The sequence below is a fragment of the Meleagris gallopavo genome, chromosome 1, assembly GCF_000146605.3.
Source record: "Meleagris gallopavo isolate NT-WF06-2002-E0010 breed Aviagen turkey brand Nicholas breeding stock chromosome 1, Turkey_5.1, whole genome shotgun sequence".
NCBI lineage: Eukaryota > Metazoa > Chordata > Aves > Galliformes > Phasianidae > Meleagris > Meleagris gallopavo.
Window position 1 is genome coordinate 49292447 of NC_015011.2, and position 19414 is coordinate 49311860.

A 19414-nucleotide genomic window follows, 5' to 3' on the forward strand; every position below is an offset into this window, starting at 1 on the left:
ACTTTTTTTCTCCCTGCTATTTGCTGCCTGTGATCACAAGCCTATAGGGGTCTCCTGATCAATGGGACCTGAGGATGTTCCAGCAGTGTGGGAAGGCCGAGCGAGCCACCTGCGGGCGGTGAGAGGGACAGAGCAAGATGTGACTGGCAGGTGGCTGGCTCTGCAGGTGCCAGGGAAGGGGGAGCTGGGCACCGAGCTGGCAATCAATAATTCAAGGAGGTGGTCACATGCCCTTGCTGGCTGTTGCAGGATTCCTCTCTCACCAGAGTCTGGTTACATCCAGGGATCAAGTTCCAACCTCTTGGCTGGTGAATTATTAAACTCCAGCAGTGCTCTGTTCCCTTTGTACCACGGCTGTGTCTTCCTGCTGTCATTCCTTGCCAGCGACAGGCTCTGTGGAAGGGCTCCTCCGGACCAGCACAGCACCTCACGCTCTCCGTTGCCCCTTGCTTGTCGACAGGAGAGGGAAAAGCCTGGGGAGATGGACCTGTCCTACAGATCCACCATCTCCATCTATAAGGTGAGTACCGACACGGAATGCTGCTCCTGTCTGCCTGGGGGAGATGTGCAGCTGGGAGGAGAGGAGCTGATTTCTGCTGGAAACTTCTGGGGGGACAGCTGAGGGCTGGATCTGTCCCCAGGCTGAGCTGCAGCAGCTCCTGTGGGCTCTGGGCTGGGTTTGGGAGTGGTGATTGCCAGGAGGGGAGAGTGGCATAGGTCTTACGGCAGACCTAGGGGGAAGTTGGGCAGTCAGTGTGGTTTGGATCTGGAGATCCTTTATGGAAGGATCACGCTCCTCAGCTGCTGGTAGTAATCAGTTCAGTTGGCTGTTTCTGTCTTGATGGGAAGAGCAGTCTGATCTCACTAATGCTTCCCTGTGCACGTTGGTGCTGCAGCGAGGGCTGGGAAAAGTGAAATTCCTTCTTCCAGCCTCTGCTCTGCTGCTATACTGTAAGCAATAAAACACTCTGATAAATAGGTTTATCAGCAAATAAAAGCGATGGGTTGATTTGAAGCAGTCCATCCCTTCTCTTATCAAGCTGCTGAGGTTGACTGTGCATCAGATCCTGGACAGGAAAAATAATGTTTGTACCTGAGTGATAAATGGTGGCCTTCACCTGTGCAGGCAGGGAGATCCCCATGTAGTTATTGCCCTGTCTACAGTGGCTAAGGAGCATGGGGCCCACGGAGAAAGCCATCTTTAGATGACAGTGTGGCTCTCCAGTAGCCACCTTGCCCTCTGGCATTGACCTGGTACATGGAGAAGACCAGCATTAACATGCTTCTGCCTGTCCACAGAGCATCCTGGAGCAGTTTAACCCTGCACTGGAGAACCTGGTGTACCTGGGGAACAACTACTTGCGTGCCTTCCATGGTGAGTGGGTTCTCTCCTGAGTGTCTTCTGTGCGCTGGGATGCTGCTGGTTTCACCTCATGATACGTCCTGAGCTTTTCTCCTGCTCAGTGATCCAATGCTTTGCTAGATACAGATGGGGAGAGACCTATAAAGGAGGTATAGAGTGAATCTCCTGCACACTGCTTGCTGGGGCTGATGGGAAGGCAGGTCAGATCCTTACTTCTCCTCTCCTCTCCACACAGCATTATCCAAAGCAGCTGAAGTCTACTTTAAGGCAATCGAAAAGATTGGGGAGCAAGCACTGCAGAGCTCCACCTCTCATGTGCTGGGTAAGGCTCTTGCACACGCCACTGCTGTCCAGGAAGGAGCTTTCCCCATTAGTTGGTCCCTTTCCAGCTATTGAGGGAAGACAGATCCTCCAAATGAAGGCTCTCAGTCTCTGGAGATGCAGAGAGCCATACACTGTTGGACTTTCACACCCGCATATCAGCTGTGGTGGCACACTGCTGCTCAGCCTCCCTGGTCTCACCAGGAAACAACCATGGTGTTTTTCCACCCTCTCCCTTCTCTTTTCTCTGAAGGTGAAATCCTGATGCAGATGTCTGACACACAGAGGCTCCTGAGTTCTGATCTAGAAGTTGTGGTGAGTGGTTTTCCTTGGGGCTGGTGTGCAAGTGGGGACAAATCGGGACTTCACATCCTGCATCTTGCTGGCATTTCCTTCTCAGTGCCCACAGGCAGGTGCTGCCTCCCTGCCATCCCTGCTGCACGTGACAGAGGCGTGTTGCAGAGCTGCCACAGCTGCTGCTGTGCCATTTTTGGTGCTGTCTGGGGACTGTCACCACCCTCAGGGAATGCCAACCTTTCAGGCTTCATGCTGAAGACCAGAGGCGGGTACCAAATGTGCACACCCAGGCTGCAGGGCTGCTCCACAGCAGTCCCAGAGTGCCCATTTTTGGCTTCTCTTTCGGGGCCAGCTGGAAAGGCGGCCTCTGGTTCTGTGGGTTCTGTGAGCCAACCTTTCCATGGCTCTCACAGTTCTGCGAGCCAACCTTCCATAGTTCACACAGCATGGGTTTGGGGGTGATGTCTCCTTCATAGAATCATACAATCACAGAATCATTAGGATTGGATAAGTCCTCCAAGATCACCTGGTCCAACTGCCACTCCCACCCACTGACCATGTCCTCAGTGCCACATCCACACGGTTCTGGAACATCTCCAGGGACGGTGACTCCACCACCTCCCTGGGCAGCCTGTGCCACTGCAGCTCTTTCAGAGAATAAAATTTTCCCAATATCCAACCTTTCTCTCTTCCAGGCTCAGACGTTCCATGTGGATCTACTGCAGCACATGGAGAAGAACTCCAAAATGGATGTGCAGTTCATCAGTGTGAGTGCTGAATTCCCTTCCACTCCTTGGCCTTGCTTGTTTCTCTGCCACCTAAGACATCATGCAGGAGGTGGGCGAGAAGCTTACTTTCTCCTCTCATGGGCTGTGGTGTCCCTGGTTCCTCACTGAACCTGCTTTCTTCCTGACAGGAGAGCCAGAAGCAGTACGAGTTGGAGTACCGGCGCAAAGCCAACAACCTGGAGAAGTGCACAGCAGAGCTCTGGAGGATGGAGAGGGCCCGTGATAAAAATGTCCGGGAGATGAAGGTGAGCAGGGGTTGCAGGAAGCAGAGCTGGGTAAGAGCAGCTTTGCCCTTCCTGTGAAACCAAGAGATTATCCCTGACAGTCAAAAGGCAGCAGGCTTATCTGGAAAAGAGGAAACTCCTCTTCTACAACGTCCTGCTGGCCTGTGGCACTCAGTCATACAGAACCTGCCAAGCTTTTGCCTCATTTAGCAAGCCTCAGTGTGCAAGGACATGGTCCCTGTGTTCTAGCTTCTCTCTGCTGGGAAGCTGGTAGCCATAACCACCCATTTCAATGTTTCCTCTTCTGAATGCTGTATTTCCACTGACCTCTTCCTCCTTTCCCCCATAACCCAGGAGAATGTGATGCGGCTGCGCTCAGAGATGCAGGCATTCCTCTCCAACAGCCAGCGGGAGGCTGAGCTGGAGGAGAAACGCCGCTACCGCTTCCTGGCTGACAAGCACCAGATGCTCTACAACACTCTCCTCCAGTTCTACAGCAGGGTACGGCCCTGAGGAGCAGAGCTGGGTGGCTGGAGGGGAACGTGCAGGCAGGAGAGAACCAGGGCTTGGTGATCCCTTGGGTCAAGGCAGTGTTTTGTGCATGGATCAGGTGGGGATCTGGGGTCCAGACCAACAGTCCTCGGCTGGAGGAGTATGGCTGGTGAGGAATTGAATGCCATGTCCATTGCTGCCTATTTTCTCTCTTTTCCCAGGCCCGAGGCATGATCCAGACTAAGGCACCACAGTGGAAGGAGCAGCTGGAGGCCAGCCGCAACCCCTCCAACAGCCATGTGCAGGGCCTGCTCACCAGCTCCCATGGCCAGGGCTATCCGTCAGGCCGGCTCACGCCTACCCACCTGGAGACGGTGAGGAGCACGTGGACAGCCTTCACCGTGGTGGTGGCAAGGCTGCTCTGCCCTTCTGAGCTTGCAGGGCAAGGCCAGGCTGTGGCAGCCTCTCTTGCCTCTCCATTCTCTGGCCAAGATGAAGGAAAGCATACGTATAGGTTGTGAGGAAGAATATGTTGATTTTTGGGGTGTCTCTTGTTTGACATTCCCTCAGTGGCTGTGCACTCAGATTCTTTTCCTTCCAGCAGAGACCCCTTGGAGACTTTGCTTCTTCTATGGCCGGGAGTAGGTCCAGCATCTTCTCTCAGGAACCACCAGAAATGAGACTGTCTCCTCAACCAGAGGTCCCCAGGCGACCGCTGCAGAGGACACCATCAGCCAGTATGTCTCACATCCAGGAGCTGGGAGATGGTGCTTGGGCTTGGGAACAGAGTTGGATGCAGGGAGGGACCACGTCTATTAAACAGTGGGTTCTCAGCCACATCCCCGGGCATAGTGGGAAGTCAGTACATGGAGAGCTGGGGAGGACAGTGCTGCATGAAAGGGGAGGAGCTCAGCCTTCAGAGCGGAATCCATCTAGGACTCAACTGCCTCTCATTCATCAAAAATTTCAGCTTAAACTCTTTCCAAGTAATAAAATTAAAAAAAAAAAAAAAAGAGAGACGAGAGAAACAAAAATGTCCCATATTCTACAGCAGGGTCAGGAAGAGGGTCAGCAGCCTTTTGCACCAGGCAGTGCCTGTGGCCTAGATATCTGGCCAACGACCACATAGCACAGGTGTTCTTGAGGCAGCATGGGTTCTTGCAGGAGGATGCTGAGTTCTATTCCAGACCCCTCTAATGCCTCTCTGCAGGTTTGGTCCCTGCTGGCCGTGTCTCCCGCTCTGGTTCCTTTGGTGAGGCCAGCAGCAGCAGTGAAGGCAGGCGGAGGGGCGGCACAGTGAGAGTGCAGGCTATCGCACCCCACACAACTGGGGCCAACCGGACCCTGCTGCGCTTCGATCCTGGGGATGTCATCACAGTGCTGATGCCAGAGGCGCAGAACGGCTGGCTGTACGGCAAGCTGGAGGGCTCATCCGCGTACGTGAGACCTTGGTGCAGTAAATGGGCTTTGCCTTTTTGTCTTTCCTGTGACAAAAGCCAGGGCCCTGGTGATACCTCCCGACTTGCATGGCTGAGTGGCTCCTGCCATGGGAGCCAGCTGTGAACTGCTGGAGTTACCTGAGAGGCCTGGCATTTCTCAGCTCCAGCACAGACAGGGCATGGAAACTGCTGCACCCAGCGCTTACTGAATTACTCCCTGTGGCATTACCAGATGACACTTATTGGTGGAGCCAATGCCCCATGCTCTGGGTCACTCAGGTGCAAGATGAGCAAGAGTAGTGCCTTTCTTCTGATAGAGTTCTGGGGTGCAGCTGCTTAGCCCTGGGGAACAGAGCATAGCTTCTGAGACAAGGGAGTCCTGCGCAAAGCAAAAGGTGAAAATACCATTGCTCCGTGGCTTCCCAAGGACTGTTTTGCCCCACCTAGGGGTGAAAGATGTGCTGTACACTATCACACATGATAGCTGTGCAGCAGTGGAGGCTCAGCTGATGTGTGGAATGGATGTAGACAGACCCACAAACTGGTTTGTCTGGAACTCATTCCTCTCTCTTTCTGTGTTTCAGATGTGGTTGGTTCCCTGAAGCTTATGTCAAGCCTCTGGAGGATGCAAGGGATATGGAAGAGCCACCTGTCAGGTAAGAGGAGGGCAGTTGGCCAGCAAGAAAACACAGTGTCTGCCACCTCGTAAGTCTTTCACACTAGCGGGATGCCTGTTTCAGTTGCAGGCTGCATATTTTCTCCAAAGATGTCTCTGTGGCTAGCACCTGTGCTGCTCTCCATTCCTTGCTCTTTGACTCTCCTCTCACTGTTATCTCGCTCAGGTCTTTCCCACTCCGGAGCAGTCACAGTATGGATGACATCTTGGATCATCCCAGCGTTTCTTCCTCTAGCTGGTCTGCTGCTGCCCAAGCTGCTGTGCCAAACCCACCTCCTGCACCGGTGGGTGCCAGCAGTCACCAGAGTGGGCCGGTGACATCAGGTGGTTCGAAGGTGAGTGCAGGAGGGCTGACTGATGTAAGTGGAGGGAGGTACATCCTTCCAATGGTACTGGTTTCCATCCTTTTCTGCAGTGAGAAGGAAAAATGCTTATGAGATGTTGACATGTGCCCTCTTCCCTTCCTGAGATTAGATGGCTTGTTAGCACTGGCCTTTGTCATCCAGTCTGTTTTCATGCAGCCATGTCCTGGTGTCCCCACAGTCAATTTTGTCTGTGCAGATCCTCAGTGCCTGGATTTCCTCTTCTAGGGACTGTCTTTGTGCTCCTGCCCTTCTCATTTTTCTCTGTTTTTTGCTCACCAGGGCCCCTTCAGTTCAGTCCTTTTCTCCATGACTTCCCAGCCTGATTTCTGGTGGCTCCGGGGCAGCACCTCTTTCTGCTAATAGTAGGACCATGGAGTGATCAGGCTGGGCTGGGGGTGGCTGACCAGCTGACAGAGATGCCATCCTTCTTCTCCCTTCAGTGAATGGAGAACAGTTTCATTGGTTCTTTTCCAAAATTGAGCAAGGCTTGGATTAAAATCATAGCTGGAATAGGCAGGGTAAAGGCTGAGAGCGCAGCCATTTTGGAGAGTCTTAGAACAAGAAATTTCCAACCCATAGTTCACAGATGGCATGTTGGGAATTAAACTCTCCATGCAACATTGCTTCCAGTTGTGAGGAATTCACTGGTGAAAACAGTCAAAGTTAAAGTGGAGGACAGTTGAAAATGAGGAACTCTGGTTTGAGAGGGAAGAATGGTGCTGCCTGCAAGGTGCTTCTTGCTCAATTGCACAAGGCTAGGAAACCTAATTTCTAGTCACTGGTTCTACGCCAGTGTGAAGTTGTAGGAAACTGGATGGCTCAAAAGACTGGAACACATTTAATTAGCCTTTTATTTTCCCTTTCATGACCTGTTCTATGGTTTCAGGAAGCCTCAGGCTGCACAACACAGAGGGGAACGGGCTCTAAATTCTATGGCCTCTGGGTTACTGATTTCCATCCATCCCCAAGGCTAGAGTATAGGGATAGACCTGAGATTGAACAGTGAGTGTGTGGAGCATTAAATTTTGGTGGCGAAACAACTGAACCTCATTAGAAGGTTGGAAAGATTCAGCCTTGCTCTAAACTTCTGCCCCAAATATCCTCCAGTTGAGCCAGCAGCAAATAAATGCTTGTTGCTATTCCCAGTTGGAATACAGAGCTTTCTTGTCTGCCACCAGCTACAGAAAGTGGTGTGCAGGCCATCACAGTTGTCACTGATCCTTCATCATCTACTGGCCAAGGATAAGGGTCACAGGACCTAGCTCTGTCTTTCTCCCTCAGGTTGGTTCACATTTGAACAATACATATGTAGGGCAGGGTACCAGCACTCTTGCATTCCCTGCAGGTACAGGGAGCATGTGAGGACACTGACAACGAGCTCTTTGCTAGAGTGGGTGGGCAACATGAGGGGGCATCTCTGGCTGTGCTGGCAGGGTGGAATGTAGACCAGACTGGCCCTGTTTGCTGTGCTCTTCAGACATGACGCTTAGGGGATCCGAGGCATCTCCCTTCTTCCTCAAAACAAAGGGAGGTGTCCTAGGGGAACAGGGAAACTGTGGTGTAGAGACAACCAGCCACCACAGGTAATATGCAAAATTTGAATGAATAAGGAGTCAGAGCCCTGTTAGTAGGGCTTGGGCTCTTAATTCACTCAAGCTTTTTGCAAAATCTTTTTTCAAGTGTGCAGTGTCCCCTGCTCCACTTTTGTCTCTCCATTCCCTCCCCCACTCCAGATAACTCACAGTTGCCTTTCTTTTCACTGCAGAAACCGGGAGTATTTGACCAGCCACCTGAACTCTTCCCAAGGTAAGAGTGAGACATAGGGCTGCACTCTGGAACCACCAGAAAGAATGGCATTATTACAGTGCTATTACTGTAGAAGACTTAACAGCTCTTGGCTTGGTCATCAACTCTCCAGCATTGTCTTTCCAGATTGCTTGATGTGGTCTGTCTCCTTTTCCCTTTCAGAGGTACCAACCCCTTTGCCACAGTCAAGCTACGTCCCACAGTCACCAACGATCGCTCTGCACCCATTATCCGATGAAGTGCTGCAGGGAAGAGGAAGGCATAGGAGTGACAGGCTGCAACCCCTATTGGGCAGTGACCTCATGCTACCGCTCACAGAGTGACCTCTCTCTGTTCCTCCCTTCCCTCTTGGACATGAGGATCTGTCTCATGGCTGTCTGGCATGCTGTAGCCAACAGCAGGCCCTCTTCGGATTGCCCTCCACCCCTGTGTGATGTTATCGTGCTTGAGTGGGAGAAGCCTGGAGATGGTGGCCTGGGGGTGGTGGTGGGGAAATTCTGATGGTCTGGGAGAACGACACTTGCCAGATTTTGCTGCTGGAAAAATGAACCCCAGAGGGAGGTGGCTACCACAAAGCTGCCAGTGATGTGGCTTGGCTGAAGGGCTCTTGGCCCCTTTGGCAGCCATGTTTGTTTCAGCCCCTCCTCACCACCAGCTGACCCCTTCCCTGGCCAGTCAGCTCCTGGGCACAGGAAAGGAGGTGATGGAGCCCAGTGTCACTGTCCTACTCTTCCACCAGTTGTCCTGTGGAGAAAGCATTTTGAAATAAAAAAGACAATGCTGCTTCCATAGCTGTTCCAGCAGCCAGGCCTTTGCTGTGCTTAGAGGGCATGGAGAGGAGGACGTGGCTCACCTAACAGCCAGGGGTATGGGGGCTGCTTGTCACTCTGCCAGGCCCCACCAGCCGGCCCTGGCTCTGCTGTCACTGGAGGGCAGCACAACCCTGTTTCCTGGTCCTCACAGCGCCTGGTAGGCCTCAGGCTGGAGGATAAGGCCTGGCGGCCATCTTCTCACCCACCACCAGACCCCGCCATCCTGGCCCTGTTACCAGGCTGCCCTCCCTCCCAGGAAGGGAGCACAAGCAGCAGCCCAGGCCTGAGCCGATTAGCCTTATTAATAGAAATTAAACCCCGGCTGTGAGCATTGCCAAGACCTGCGGGCCCCGCATGTGCCTCCTTCCCCACTGATGGGGCACAGGGACTAAGAGGCTTGGGAGGATTAACATGTGGGCCCCAAAACCCTGGCCCCAGAGCCTGCAGAGGAATGGGCTCCCCCACGTGTGGCTGGGAACCATGGTGGCAATTGAATAGCAGCCATGTAGGGGTTTTGTTTTGGGGAGGCTGCTGAGGGTGGGATGGATGTCCCAGCAGCTCTTCCAGCCATGGAGGATGGCAATCCCTCGGCTGCTTCACCTGATCTTCACTCTCTGCTGGGCATGTGCCCCTTGGCTTTGCCCCAGTCCAGGAGCATGAAGGAGGCAGTGGGCACTTGGGGGCACCCATCTCCTCTTTTGCTCCTTACTAAAACATGGATCTCTGCTATGTTCTCCCCCTGCACCCAGTCTCCTGCTGAGCCCATCACAGCACTCCTCTTCTTCCTCCTTTGTCCCCTCCCAACCTGCCCAGTTCTGCTGGGAGAGCAGTGAGGAGCCCCGTGGCAGGCCATGGGATTACTGTGGGATTCGGGCCGTGACAGGCAGCCTCCTCCTCCCTATTGGCTGGAAAAGCCTCTTAAAAGTGGAGAAGTGCATTCTGCACGCTCAGCACCTGCTGGTCTTCATCAACCTGAAGCCATAATCAGCCACTGACCCACATCCACGCTGTCTGCATCCACCCAGAGGAGGCAAGGGGGTCCCCTGCGTGGGGCATCCCTTCTGCGGGTGGTTTTGCAGAGGGTGGCATTGGAGCTGGAGGAAAGCAGGCTGAAAGGGGGATTAGCTCTGCAGTGAGGACGTGGCTGCCCCTGAAGAAAGTAGCAGGGCACAAGAGACTCCTGCAGCTGTCACCCTGTGCTCTGCTGACGGCGTGCCCACCATGGAGCAAAGAACCTGCGGGGCCATCTGACCAGGCACACTCGTCCAGAGCCAGGGAGCACCAGCTGGGCTGACCTGCTCGGTCTCTGGGGTCTTTGGCGCTCATCGCTTCGTTGCACAGGTCAGTGATGCAGAAGGGTGCTTGCATCTGAGCACACATGACAGTTTCTGAAGGCCTGTACTTATTTCAATCTTTAGTGAAAGCTTTCCCATGGTGGTTTTGTAGGCTACTGGCAAAAATTGTGACCTTTGCATTTATTAAACCCTTCCCAGTCTATCCAAGAGACATATTTGTGTGGACGCTCCTGGATGCTGGTAGTGGTGCAGCTTTCCTGGTACAGTGGGGTTTTTCTGCAGTGGCCTTCATCTGGTCAGGGTTGGTAACTTCTGGTGCTGGTGCAAGTCTCCTGACTAGGAGCTAGACCTCTCCAGCTGCAGCTAGACCTGTGGCAGTGCTCACTATGGGCCTACCTGTATGCAATGCCCAGGGCAAGTGCTGCTGCCTGTGCTGATGAGCTTTAGTGTGGGGTATTTTTACCCATGAATAAAGCTCCTTAACTGTGGAGAAAATAATAGCAAGCTGTAGCATATGCAGAGGCAGGTACAAGGTACACGGTGTGACCACCATTTGCAGCGGTGAGCAGAGGAGCCCGCGTGCGCACCGGGGCGTTATGATTGAGGCAACTCTGAACCGCCTGCTCAGAGCTGGGATAAAGCTCCAGCAGAGCTGTGCTGCAGCACGTTGGCTTGGAGGGAGCTCCACGTGTGAGCTGCTCAGCTGCACCTCATCTTTGTCGGTCAGCATCGAGCTGCAGCCAGGTAAATGCTTTCATACCTTGTTGTATAGGTGTGTTGTGCCATGGAAGGGGCTCCTGCAGGACCCATCCAGCCCAGACTTGAGCAGTACCCATGGATATTTGTCTAATGTGCTCAGATGCTGTTGATTCATCACTAACAGGTGATGTTGTGGAAATCTCTGAAATGATCCCACAGATGGACAAATGTTTTCTTGATAGGAAGATGAAATGCAAAAGGTCTAATTGATAGATTTGATTTGTGGCAGAGGACAGGAACAAGAAGAGTGAAGCTGCAAGAGGGGCTCAGGCAAAAAGGGTTGGGGTATGCTTGGTGGCAGCTGCTCTTATCTGAGGTGCAGTGGAAGTAGTGGTGGTTGAGGACAGCACTGATGAGCCATTAATGCACTTTTTGCAATGGGTCAACTTTTGCTTGGCTATAACCAGGTTGAGTTGGGAGAGGAGCAAAGACAGGTAGGGGCTGAAGCTGAGTTTAGTGGGCAATACTGATGGTGGGTGGATGGTTGGATAATCTTGGAGGTCTTTTCCAACCATAATGATTTGATGATTCTATGGGGCTGTGCTCAGTCTGATTGTGCTGGTGCCAGTGGTCAGAATACTACCAGAAAGGGGTGAGGGGAAGGTATGTGTGTCTATAGAGTGTGTAATTAACCTTTTCATTCTAGCAATGATTTTTTTTGCAGCCTGGTCTCAATTCATGCCTCTGCCCCTTGCCACAGTCCCTGAGAGCTGTTAGGGTATTGCCACCTGCAAGAGCTGCCTCAGTCCTCCCCTTTTTTGTGGCTGATGGGGTCCTGAAGGTTGGGAAGCTCTGCTGCAGTGGCTGTGCACTGTGGCTGTGGCAGACACCTGGGTGCTGGCATAAACAAACCCCAGGAGGAGGAGGAAGGAGGGAGACCACTGGGGTGGCTGATGACTCTTAATCCACCATAACTTCTGCAGGTTAGCCTTGGTCAGATGCCTGATTAAAGCCATCGGCCAAGACCATTTGGTGTCATTTTGTGTGCTTTTTGACACCTTCTGATACTACTGGGGAGTAGCAAATCAAAGATCAGTGATAACTTTGCATACAGGTGTGAAAATAAGCTTTGATGCGGAAGAAACTGAGGTAGTGCTTGGTGTTGAAAGGGGTATGGCAGAAACTCTGTACCTAGGGGAGAAATGAGAAATACATTCTTACAGCAGCCAACTAGAGCAAAATTCTTGTGCAGCTTAGGAGTCCTGAGAGCAACTCACAAGACATATCCTCTAATTCCCTCCTTCTCCCCCCTTTGTCTTTGTTGCGGCCCCTCTGGATAGGTATGGAGCCCTAATCTCTCTGGCATGCAAATAACCACTGCCACAGGTTTGCCATGCTCTCAACCTTCACCCATTTTCCAAGTCTGGTCCCTTGTAGCAGGAAAAGGAACGTGAGGGCTCTATACAGAGGACATGGAGGGAGACCTTGTAGTAAATGTTTGCCTGCTATGCTCTTCTCTTGCAGAATCTGCATTTCTCTTGCTGTCTCCCTGTGTCATCCTACCTCATCCCGGCCTGCCTTTCACCCAGGCTAGACAATGGGGAGAGCTGACCCAGAGGAAGGGCAGCTACCAGCTCCTGTGAAGCCCCCAGATGGTGGCTGGGGCTGGATCGTTCTCTTTGGCTGCTTTGTGATCACTGGCTTCTCCTATGCCTTCCCGAAAGCTGTCAGTGTCTACTTCAAGGAGCTCATGAAAGATTTCCATGTGGGCTACAGTGACACAGCCTGGATCTCCTCTATCATGCTGGCCATGCTCTATGGAACAGGTGATGCTTGGATATAGCTCTCCCTATCCAACCTGTGCTTCCTCTGCCCTTCTAGAGTTCCAAACCATGTCCCCATGGGCACACTCAATGGCCTCATCAGGAACCAGTGTGCCGAAGACATTTCTATTGCTACATTCTTCTAGATGTGTGGTATATCTCATGTCTCTATCTCCTTTGCCCCAGGAGATCTCTGGGGCATGTCCATGATGTTTGCTGAAGCACCAAGCCCTTTATTGTTCTCAAAGAATAGGTGGCTGAAAGCACCAAGGGCAGGGCAAAGATCTCCACACCAGGACTTCTGTTCCTTGGCCAGGCCCAGGGACTGTGTAGCTAAACAGCCAAGCAGTGATCTCTGCTATTAGTTTTTCATCTTCCCCAGTGCCCTGTTTGGGCACACTGCCCCTTCCCACATGTCCTGTCTATCTATCTCCTGAAATCCTACTCTGTCTTCTCTGCTTCCTCCCAGGACCAGTATGCAGCATCATGGTGAACCAGTTTGGCTGCCGGCCTGTGATGCTCATTGGAGGGCTGCTAGCTTCCTCTGGGATGATTCTGGCATCTTTTACCACCAACATCATTGAGCTTTATCTGACAGCTGGTGTGCTGACAGGTGAGAACCCCAGGAGTAGGGGGAGCGCACTGATGGAAGAGCCAAGAGTGCACTGTATTCCCCTTTAGCATTGCCATGTCTGGCATCAGGTCACCTCTCAACCTATTTACACCTGCTCACAGGAGGCATCTAGTCTTGAATGTTGCACTGTAGGAGGTTTATCTGCTGAATGTAAACAGTCAGGAGAGAGGGTCAGAAGAAAGGCAAGCAATGCCCAGTGATCACAGCAATGGGAGTGGCAAGAATATATAGTGGTATTGGGACAAACTTCCTGTTTAAGGCAGAGATCCTGTCTAAATGTGGCCACAGATATCAGATTCAAATACAGTTCCAATAGAAAGGCTGTTAGCCCATCTTTTCAGTGGAGAAGAGGCTTGTGTGGAAGGACTTCAGGACTAACGCAGTTTTGGGTGGGCTTTTGCTTGTTGTAAAATATGTCTCACATCCTTGCACTCCCTTCCTTTCTCCTGGCTCTCACTCTCTCATAGGTCTGGGTATGGCGTTGAACTTCCAGCCCTCACTGATCATGCTGGGCACCTACTTTGACAAACGTCGGCCTCTTGCCAATGGACTGGCTGCTGCTGGGAGCCCTGTCTTTCTTTCCTCCCTCTCTCCACTGGGGCAAGTGCTGCTGGAGAAGTTTGGTTGGCGAGGAGGGTTTCTCATCATGGGGGGCCTTCTACTCAACTGCTGCACTTGTGGGGCAGTCATGAGACCCCTGGATACAGGCATGAAGCGGAAAATGGAGAAAGCTCAGGACAAATATGAAGCCAAGGAGATGCTGCCCATGGGAAGCAAGTCAGAGGAAGGCATCAGCACCACTGATGGAACCAAGAAAGCCAAGAAAGCCAAAAAGAAGCCCAAGAAAGGAAAGAAGCTGTTGGATTTCAGCATCTTTTCCAACCGAGGCTTCATCATTTACACTATCTCAAAGTTCATCCTGGTCTTGGGTCTCTTTGTGCCCCCCATCTTGCTGGTCAACTACGCCAAGGACACAGGAGTACCAGACACAGAGGCCGCATTCTTGCTTTCCATCATTGGTTTCATTGACATCTTTGCCCGGCCAGCGTGTGGCATGGTGGCAGGCTTAAAGTGGGTCCGCCCTCACGTGGCATACCTGTTCAGCTTCTCTATGCTCTTCAACGGCTTGACAGACATCTGCAGTGCCAGGGCTAGTAATTACACGGGGCTGGTCATCTTCTGTGTCTTTTTCGGCATTTCTTATGGCATGGTAGGGGCTCTGCAGTTCGAGGTGCTGATGGCCATCGTTGGCTCCCAGAAGTTCTCCAGTGCCATCGGGCTGGTCCTACTTATCGAGGCTTTTGCTGTGCTCATTGGTCCACCCTCTGCAGGTAGGTCTTGTGCTGCAAAATGCAGGTGATTAGTTTTGCTGCCATCCCACTGTATTGCAGGTATGGGTTGTGGTCACAATCCTTGAATAAAGGCTCCACTTCTCAATTTCAAAGTTCTCCTGGAAGCTCTCTGAAGTGAGAGCTCCTGGTCTCCCTTCATGCACTGCAGCTGAGCCAGGGATGAAAATGGTAAGTGATATTTCCTTCTGCTTTCCTGAGAGATCTTAGCAATGGCAGGCATACATAATGGCACGACTTCTAGAGTCCCTCATCAGTGACACTTCTCCCTCTTTCATGCTGGGATCCACGTTTCTGTCTTCACTGTGAACACTGCATCAAATCGCGTTGTGGTTAGAGTCAGGCACATTTTGCAAGCAATCCTGTGAGAATCTTCAGTGGGAAAGATTATTTCAAATTCTCCTTGATGTCTGTGTCACAGTGACTGATGCTGTGAATGGTGATTTCAACTTATATTAGCCCCAGCATGTTGGTGCCAGCATGTTGGTGTCAATCGAGGCTGCCAAAACAGTCTGTATAGCCACCTGAAGCATTTGCTGTTACAGTGCCATGCTGGCCTTCCCTCTTACATGTTATTTGACAGAGTTTAAGGTCAAATGGTTTCTTGTGTAGAACAGGGTGTAGGAGACTACTGTGGATGAAATTTCTCCAGGTCAGGAAACTTCAAGAATGATGAGGGGAGTCTGAAGACACTGAGGAGGCAAAGCCAGGACACACAGAGCAGGTAGTGGAGGCTGTATATTCAAGGTCACCACCCCACACAGTAGTCAAACCACTGTGGGCCATCTTGGGGGGTGGGACTCCCTCCTCAGTTCAGCTGTGCTTTGGCACTATGTGAGTACAAGCTGGGACAGAGATGGAGCAGGGTCACTGATGGAGCACAGTCACATGGACTGGGGGGCTCCCATTTCCCCACCCTGGAGGGACTTTGCTGCAAGATCTGCTTGTATATGAAGCTTGAGGGTGCTTGCAAACCCCACAGCTAGGAGTTGGCACAGCCACTTGACTGGAAGAAAGGGGTTGAACAAAGTGTCTTTGTTTGGTGTAATCCTCCTGAGCTGTTTCCCCCTCTATGGGGCTGAGGGGTTCGCTGTAGGATAAGCTGCACACATACGCACGCACACAATCCACACTTGCTGTCCAGTTGGGGTGAAAAGGGCACATTCACCTGCTAAGGAATTCACTGTTTGTGAATGCAGGGCCGGTTTCATTACAGCCGGGGCCAGGGGTCACATCTGCTGGCAGGACAATGCAGGACTGGGATGAAGCTTTTGGCCATCACAGCCCCATCTCAGCTTGGCAAATGCTATCTCAATTACAGCGGGAACTTTCTTTCCATTGTCAGCCTTGAGACATTTGGGAGAACATAGAATCATAGGAAGGCTAGGGTTGGAAGGGACCTCAAAGATCACCAAGTTCCAACCCTCCTGCCATGGGCAGAGCTGCCAACTTCTAGACCAAGCACTAGATCAGATTGCCCAGGGCCCTATTCAATCTGGCCTTGAATGCCTCCAGGGATAAGACATCCACAGCTTCTCAGGCAGCCTGTGCTAGTGCCTCAACACCTTCTCTGTGAAAGAAGAGATATCTCTTTGGCAGAGGTGTGTGCCCTCAAAGGAAGCCTTGTCCTCAGAGGCTGATCTCATCTTGGCAAGAAGATGGCCCATCATAGCCTGACACCATATCAGTGTGTCACCATTGCTTAGCCTTGTGAGAACATGAGAAAGCACCAAACCCACACTCTTAAAGTAGTGACGCTGGTGGTACAGCATGACTCCCAGTTGCCCAGCCCCTTACCCAGGATGATTTCAGATATCCAGGCTTACTGCTCTTCCTTTTGGAAATGGGTCCCCAGGTGCTGTGCAGCTGTGCTGGTCTGTCCATCCAGGAGTGCTTAGACTGAAGCTAACCTCCTTGTTTCTTCTCCAACCTCCAGGCCGCTTGGTTGATGCTCTCAAGAACTACGAGGTGATCTTCTACTTGGCGGGCTCAGAGGTGGTGCTCTCTGCTCTCTTCCTGGCCATGGCCACTTACTGCTGCCTGAACCGAGGGAAGAAGACACCTCCCCCAGAGAAAAACCCTTCAGCAGGTGGTGGGAGTGACACTGAAGAAGCCGAGTCTGATGTGCAGGAAGCCGAGGAGCACAGCAGTGATAATCACCAGCCAGCTCATGGCACTGACAAAGCCATGGTGGCAGCCAATGAGGAGGTCAACCATATGGAGGATGAGCAGAGTGGGGAGGGAGGCAGGTGTCCTGAGGTGGATGGGGAGGTGTTGGCACAAGCTGGCTGCAATGCCGACCAGACAGTGGAGAGGGACAGTTTTTAGCCAGGGAGGAAGAATGGGGATGTAAATTACTGGCCTGGTTTGTGTGTAACTCAGCGTGGGCGTATAGATGGGATGTGGATTGGAAAAAAGGAAGACAAAAGCAAATGTAAGAGATAAAAGGGTGAAAGTCTAAGAATATCTGGTCCTCATGTACATATGCCCACATACCTACACAGAGATATGTCTACTTGCGTCCTGCACCATGCTGGTACAACGCAGGCTCAGTGCAGCCCAACCACCAGAATCTTCTTCCCCCTACCTCCAAACAAGCCCTGGAAAATATATTTTGAAGAGGCTGCGAAGGACTCTCCTTTTCTTTCTGCATTGTCACAATACAGAACACAATTAGAGACTCTTTGTTATCATCTCTGGTATGCTCTGGTCTGGTGTCAGTGTTTCCTCTACGCCACTCCCAGGGTTGGGATATCACAGTCCTGAATGGCACAGCTCTTGGAAGGACCAAGGGCAGCTGCTGTACCTAGTCTGGGCTTGCCTTGCCCCTGGGACACACAAACCAGGGAGTTTATGATAGTCATGGGAGCAGGCATGCCAGGCAAGCTGGGAATAGGTTTAAGAGATGCTGTAGCTCATAGCTATCACTGGGTCATGTCTTGCTGCAGCCAGCACGGGAGTAAACACTGCATCTCCCACAGTACCTCCTCAGGGCACTGCTGGGAGTGGGAGCATTGGCTGTGATCACCTCCCTCTTGAGCACCTTCAGTGGGCAATAAAGCTGGGGCAGTGGCACAAAATGGCTCTTCCAAGCTGCTACCAAAGAGCAAGAAGGTGGCACCTCAAAAGGGCTAATGCCACTAAGCAAGCCCTGCAGCACAGAGCTTTGCTGCCAGGAATAGCAGTGGCAGCTGGGGGCGGGGTTGTCAGTGCAGGTAAACATCCCTGTCCCTAGTGATTATCCACTCAGCAGGAATGGCACAAGATGCGCGCGTGTGTGTTTTCTTTTTAAATAGAGAAAGGCCTCTTACATAAAGGAATCAAAGGTAAGGCAGAAAGACAAGCTGCGGCCTCTCGGGTGCCACCAATGAGGGTGGTGGGGCACGTGGCCAGGCAGGCGTGACTTCCCTCCCCCTGCCCACAGTGGTGGATTTCTGCATTCACAGAGGACAACCTTCCCTGGCATGCTTAAACCGTTTTTAATCTGCTTTGGGACCGGATCTTTTATAAACACCCTTGGCCAAAGCCCTTTCTTCCGGTTAGCCCCGGAGGAACCTCTTTCTGCAAGGAGGGATCAAGACCTAAGCAGAACTGGTCTGCAAGGAAGGCAGCCCATGAGACCATCAGACAAGGTGGTCATTCCAGATAGGACTGACTGTTAGTTGATGAGCAACAGGTGAAGCCAGCAGAACTCACAGAGCTGTTTAAACCTAACTGGGGCATGGGAACACAATGGAAAGAGCTTCTCAAGTGTATCTAGCATGAAGAAACCGTAATTGATGAGCAAACTACAGTTGTTGGATGAGTGCCAGTTTAAAAACATGACTGACAAGAAGAGTTATAACAGAAATTGGAAGGCAAAACAGAAACCCACATAGGTCTGTGCTTGGTTCTACACGGCTAATAGTGCTGCCATTAGTTCTGTGAGCCAGTTCTTCCTTACCCTGGTCTTCCTTACCCACCAATGCCCCCTTCTAGAAGTAGCTCACAGCTTCTCAGAGGTCCAAGATCCACAGCCTGAAAACAACCACCCTTGTCAGCACCAGGCAGGTCCCTAGAACAACATCCCCTCTGTCATCCTGTCACCACTTCACATTTCCCACAAGCCTCCTCCTCTTAAATCTTTTCACAGAAGCAAATAACAGCCCTTAGGCTACGAGATCTTGCTACAGACTGCTGAGAGCAGCCCTTTTCCTGCCCACTTTCCCTGTGATGGCAACCACCACTGCTGGTTAATTTGCCAGAGGACCTCAGGGGATGGTTTCATGCCAAAATCACTCTCCTGCAGCCTCTGGTTCTGGCTCAGGCCCTAATACATCCACTGCTCAATGCACACTGGCTTGTGCCACACAGAAGATTCTTTACTGCAGCACTTGCTTGTGTTTGGGGTCTTTTTCAAGAAAGGACAACCATACTCATGAACAGAGAGCAAGTTTAAGGGATGCCACTCCCCAGAAGACTAAGGCTGCTTGTTTGTAAGCAGGTTGCAAAAAAATGCTGCTGGGCTACGTTGCCCTCCACTTTCACACTGCTGACTTTCAGGCAGGTTCCACTGAAGCTTTTTCTGTTCCTCTGAACCACTCCACATTCTGGCACAACAGAAAGAGGATCAGGGATTTGAGCATCAACTTAATTCTGGTGCAATAGTTGAGTTGTACAGCAAAGCTGGTCATGAAGCAGCCTAAGGACGACACCAGGCTAGTGTTTCCTTGGAAGCTAAGATGCAGAGAAACTGTTACTGCATGGAGGAAAGGCCTTGCTACAGCATCTGTAATGTTTTTCAGGAAACCTGAGTCACAGCATCCTGGCACAGAGACATCTGTGAGTATGAGTGAGGAAAAACTGACCAGCATAAGCAAACACATCACTAAAGCAAAGCCAGGAACAACAGGAAACAAAACTATCACATTTTAATTTATTACAGCCAACAGTACAGTTAGAGTCCATTTACATCTTCCAGAGCAGCTTGCCCATGGATGACTTTCTTCCACACACCCATGGAGATAACAAGTCTCCAAAAATACAAAAAAA

At 51.7% G+C, this 19414-nt stretch overlaps 2 protein-coding genes across 3 annotated transcripts; both read left to right on the forward strand.

Annotated features, from left to right (window-relative positions):
• The first annotated feature begins 53 nt into the window (after positions 1–53).
• On the forward strand, positions 54–8535 carry BAIAP2L2 (BAR/IMD domain containing adaptor protein 2 like 2). 2 transcript variants are annotated; one of them, XM_010711064.3, is made up of 14 exons: positions 54–520; positions 1300–1375; positions 1599–1685; positions 1938–1999; positions 2677–2748; positions 2898–3014; positions 3348–3494; positions 3707–3859; positions 4090–4222; positions 4696–4921; positions 5509–5580; positions 5767–5935; positions 7731–7771; positions 7934–8535. In XM_010711064.3, exons 1-14 carry the CDS (start codon positions 62–64, stop codon positions 8007–8009), a joined length of 1890 nt encoding a protein of 629 aa, XP_010709366.2. In that variant the 5' UTR covers positions 54–61; the 3' UTR covers positions 8010–8535. The 2 variants fall into 2 exon arrangements, with proteins under 2 accessions (XP_010709366.2, XP_003202326.2); XM_003202278.4 differs by having other exon boundaries at positions 57–520; positions 4087–4222; positions 7934–8534.
• Positions 8536–8682: 147 nt separating this feature from the next.
• On the forward strand, positions 8683–19414 carry SLC16A8 (solute carrier family 16 member 8). The gene is made up of 5 exons (XM_031554427.1): positions 8683–9924; positions 12102–12403; positions 12870–13013; positions 13502–14365; positions 16320–19414. The coding sequence occupies exons 2-5, from the start codon at positions 12175–12177 to the stop codon at positions 16709–16711; spliced, it is 1629 nt and encodes a 542-aa protein (XP_031410287.1). The 5' UTR covers positions 8683–9924; positions 12102–12174; the 3' UTR covers positions 16712–19414.